Here is a 4,626-nt window from a genome sequence, read left to right as displayed (position 1 = left end):
AAATTGTACTTAGAAAGAATTTGAGAAAGAGAAGTTTGAAAAAGATAAAAGAAATAGTATTCATAAATTGAATAATTTATTTATTTGTAATAAAGTAAATAAAATAATAAAATCACTGGAGGCGGCTTTAGTCAAGCATCACTCTTGTCAACAGCCAAGGTGTGCGTTAGTACTGGATCTTGTCAATAGCTCTCGTAGAATGAATGAAAAAGTAAGTGGAAAAAGAAGATGGCGGTGTTTCAAAACCCATGGCAGCGGAATTTTCCAGCGAAGAAATGTGGTGGGCAGGAAGAAGAGTTGTTAGTTTTTGGATATTCTTGCAGGTTATTTCGAGACGACGAAAGGGCTCTTTATATTGATCAGGGAAAACATCTTATACCTTGGATGGGTGATGAAAATTTACTGATTGACAGGTAGGCCAATACGATTGATATCGGTGAACGTAGAGAATAACTATTAGTTTGTAAGATATGTTTAGACATAAGGATTATACCTTTAATTTAGTTTAAAGTTATGGATTATATCATTATTAAGGAGTCTTACTAAACGGTGTTATGTTAGGCTTAACTTTAGGACCAAGATGTCGTAGTGGTACTAGTACTACTACTACTAGTTCTAGTACTCGGTAGTAGTAGCTGTACTACCACCATGCAGTTTAACTTAAGTTTTTAATTTTAAGTTAATTTTATAGGCTTAGTCTCCATTCATAATTCACATATGCCTACGTTAAAACTAACAATGAAATAAATAGGTTAAATAATTTGTAATTATTATTGTTATTATTAACTAGCTAAAACTGAACTGAGTAAAATTGTTCAGGTAATTTTCAGTTTTGATTTAAGGACTTGGGCAGTTTAAATTTAAAAATTAAAGTTAATAAGTTGTAAAGGTTGAAAGTCATATTAATTTTATCATTTCTACTGCAAAGAGAGGGGTGAGTTTTTATTTTTATTTCTTATGGACAGTTTGAGATAAAATAGTTGCTGTTTAACCCTACATGTAGTGTGGAGACCATATTTTTGTTGTTGTTGATTCCACATAGCAGTATCATCTCCATAATTCAAAATATACCTAATCCTATTATACTTGGCTAACTAGCTATACAGAATCTGCACAGAAAACATCATAAAGTGTTCCATTAAGTGTCATCTCCAGGTGTATACATTAAACGTTAGAACTAACCATGTAATGGTGATATCTAGGTTTAGAGTACGTAATTTTCAAATAAAATAAATTTAATCCACCTTCTGGTTTAAAAACATGCCTTAGCCCTTATTGTAATTATAAAGAGTAAAGACAGAGTTTATCGAAAATGTTTGGGTATTTCTTGAATTAAGGCGGGGACAAGTCGGTGCTATGGGTAATCACTAATAACATGGTGGACAATATGGTGATAACATAGGTCTTTGCACTTCTTCTAAGGTTACTGCTAATCTTGTTACTCTTTGTTAATTCCCTATAGCACTGATGTATCCTAAACATGTTTTTAAAAAGTACTGAGGTAGTTAAACAAATTATATATATTTTAATTATTTACTCTTATATGAAGGGCTCAGGAATGTTTTTTAAAATAATTTTATTGTGAAATTAAATGTCCCATGCTTAAAGCTGCAAATAGAATATGGCTAACTGAGTTATAAAATTTTTTAAAGATGTTTTGTACACTTGAGTTGAACAATTGCAAAGAAATTGTCATTTAAAATGTAATTCAGCATAAATGAGTGGTCACTAAATGCTGATTATATTAATAATTGCTCTAATTGGATGTGTGATAATTGAAACTAATGCCAATGTTTACCTAAGTTAAAAAATTATATCATACATACTTTGTTTAAAATATTTTTGCACTTAATTAAATATTGAGAGATGTATATAAATGCAATAGGAAATAAAAAAATAACACGGTGAACATTAGAGTGAAGATGTATGTCTCCATGCTACTTGTTGGGCTATTTACTGATATGATGAGAAGCTACATATTATGTTAATCTTGTGTTATTAATTTATATTAAACCTTTCTTATACAATAAAACTTAGAAGTACACTTTAACCCTATCTGGACTGTAGAGCACCTTTTAGGTGTATAGTGTGCATCTGCATGCAACATTTTAAAATTTAATTACAAATAATAATGCTAACTTTCAGCAGTTTGATTAGTAAAATATATTTTATAATCATTATTTTGTCATTTTGTAACATTTTTATTCAGTGTAATTCACAAAGGCTACATGGGTAGGTTCAGTCAACAGTCATGCATAGTCTCAACAAACTTAAACCTTTGGCTGCTTGAAATGAGAAGGGAAAGTATCAAGAGGTTTGGATATTGAGATTCATTAATTAAACTGATAAAGTTGGTTGTAGTCAGGAGAATAGAAAGACTACATCTAAAACTTGCTTGCAAGGTGCTAAAGTGGGGAACGTAATAGAGCCTGTTGACATTTTAGTTGCTAGTACCAAAGGTCAATCTGAAATGATGATTGTTTTGTAGTGCATGTAGGAGCAAATTATATTAGAAGTTGAAAATCAGAAGGACTGCTTAATAAATATAAAGAACTTGTACAGAGATTAAAGGATAGAGATAAAAGTGTCCATTTATAATAAAACACAAAATGTTTATTTTGCACATCCAAATGACTGTATAATGGCATCTTTGTCAATCAGATCTCATCTTCAACAGCCAATTCTTATTAAAAACAAAAAACTAAAGCTGATACATTAAAACATTTATTTTCATTTTTTTCAAACTTTTTTGGTACATGTGTAATGTTCAATGTTAAAAATTTTTATAGTATTGTGTATAAAATAATCGTTTTTTTTTTCTTTCATACCTGTTAGACACGCATCATATTGTGTTCCATTATGCTTTTAAAAAGGTTGTGATGTTAACATAGGCCCCCTTTCTTCATTTTTCTTTATATTTCAAATGGTTTCACTAAGTAAATTTGTAAGGTTAGAGAAACAGCTTGTTTAAACATCCTGCTTACCTATTTTTAACTTTTCTTAAGTAGGAAAAACTTCTTTTACAAGGAACACATTGTTATTGCTAGTTTTGCAACTTATGTCAGAGTAAATGTTGCTTATTTCATTTATAATAATCTCACAGAAACTAGAACACCTTAGCCTTGATAAGCTTAGACAACACCAGGCAATGTTATAATTTTCTCTTTTTAATCTATTTACATAGAAAAAACGTTTATATAAGTCCCAACCTCTACAACTTTACCAATAGTACCAAATTACCATAATTCAGCCTTTTCAGTTGAATAACTTTAATAATTCATCAGTGTTCTTAGCTTATGAGCTAGGAAACCGGTTTTTAAGTTAGAAACAACACAGTCTGTAAACTTTAACTTAGCATTAACAACTACTGCTTTATCATTATTGACTCCACATGTTAAAGCAACACCTTAAATCTTTCAACCCGGGCTCGGTCCCTGGGACTGACCTTGTAACCATTTTGTGATTGTTATAATTTTCATGATATAACTTTTAAATTAGTAAGCTAATGTTAACAAAATTTGACAGTTTATCAGTAAACATTACAATGCTTTCATACACAAAATATCTAATTTTTTATTAAGTCTTAAGGTTTTTAAAGCAATGTTTCTCTCGTGCCTTTTTTTCTTTTCACATCTTGCCTATCTATCATGCAGAGTAATTTTCGTTTTAACATTAAAAATACTTTTATGCATCAGAAAATTTTGAAATTTTTCATGCAAAATCTTTATAATGTCCTGATAGTTATCAAACATTTCTTAAGAAAAAACTTTATATTTTATCTGTTATTTTCAATAATTATGTTCTGTAGGGTTTGTAAATTTGACCGATCTCGCAACCACCATGAAAAAAATAAGATAGGAAATAAACATAAATTATGCCTCTCATTCGAGAATGAACACAAATTATAACATGAAAACGTAAATATTTAGATGAAATAGCTTAAATCTTATAACATTATACATTTATATATATTTATTATTTTTATTATATTGACCTTTCACCCATGCCTGGCTAACACTACAGAAGTTACAATGACGTGGCTCATGTGCACTCATGTTGCCGTATCAAATAACATAAAGGTGACCTTTGGTCTGTACAAAGTAACTTGTATTGGCTGTGTTTTAGTCGACCAGTATTTTGTAAAATGCAGTCGCATTTCAATTATTATACATTATATATGTATATAGATTATTGCTCTTTTGAAATAAGTTCTTAAAGTTATTTTTTCTTTAAACATAGAACAGTAAGTAAAGAAGTAAGGCAAACAATTATCTCTCCCAATTAAGACCTTTGTACTTGGTTGCTGCTTGATGTAGTTTGCTAAGCCTTTAAAAATTTTACACATAGAGGACACAAAACAAAATATATTTGATTTCTTACATGAGCAATATCTTAGCAAATAGAAAAGTTAAGATCTTATTTTATATTCTAGCTTGTCAATATCTGTAATTTAAGTTTCCAGTTCATATGAAACTATAGACTTTGTATTTTAACTTCACAAACATCTAATTTGAACCAGTGCTGCATTCAACATACCACAGGACACAAACATTGATGTTTGTCTGTGTTTTTTAATATTTACTTTTAAATTAGCAAATTGAGTAATGTATAGTTCTAAAATTTAAA

At 29.5% G+C, this 4,626-nt stretch overlaps 1 protein-coding gene across 3 annotated transcripts in view; it reads left to right on the top strand.

The window, feature by feature from the left end:
- Positions 1-210: 210 nt before the first annotated feature.
- The window catches only part of LOC106461342 (splicing factor, suppressor of white-apricot homolog), a 48,609-nt gene continuing 44,193 nt past the window's right edge, over positions 211-4,626 (top strand). Inside the window, exon 1 of one of the 3 annotated variants that reach the window (XM_013921159.2) lies at positions 211-413. In XM_013921159.2, coding sequence (XP_013776613.1) covers positions 229-413 — 185 coding nt within the window. In that variant the 5' untranslated portion in view covers positions 211-228. The remainder of the gene's footprint in view (positions 414-4,626) is intronic. The other 2 variants (XM_022388222.1, XM_022388223.1) reach the window with 2 other exon arrangements.

This window comes from Limulus polyphemus, unplaced genomic scaffold (genome assembly GCF_000517525.1).
Source record: "Limulus polyphemus unplaced genomic scaffold, Limulus_polyphemus-2.1.2 Scaffold937, whole genome shotgun sequence".
Taxonomy (NCBI): domain Eukaryota; kingdom Metazoa; phylum Arthropoda; class Merostomata; order Xiphosura; family Limulidae; genus Limulus; species Limulus polyphemus.
This window is presented reverse-complemented; position numbering and strand designations above follow the sequence as displayed.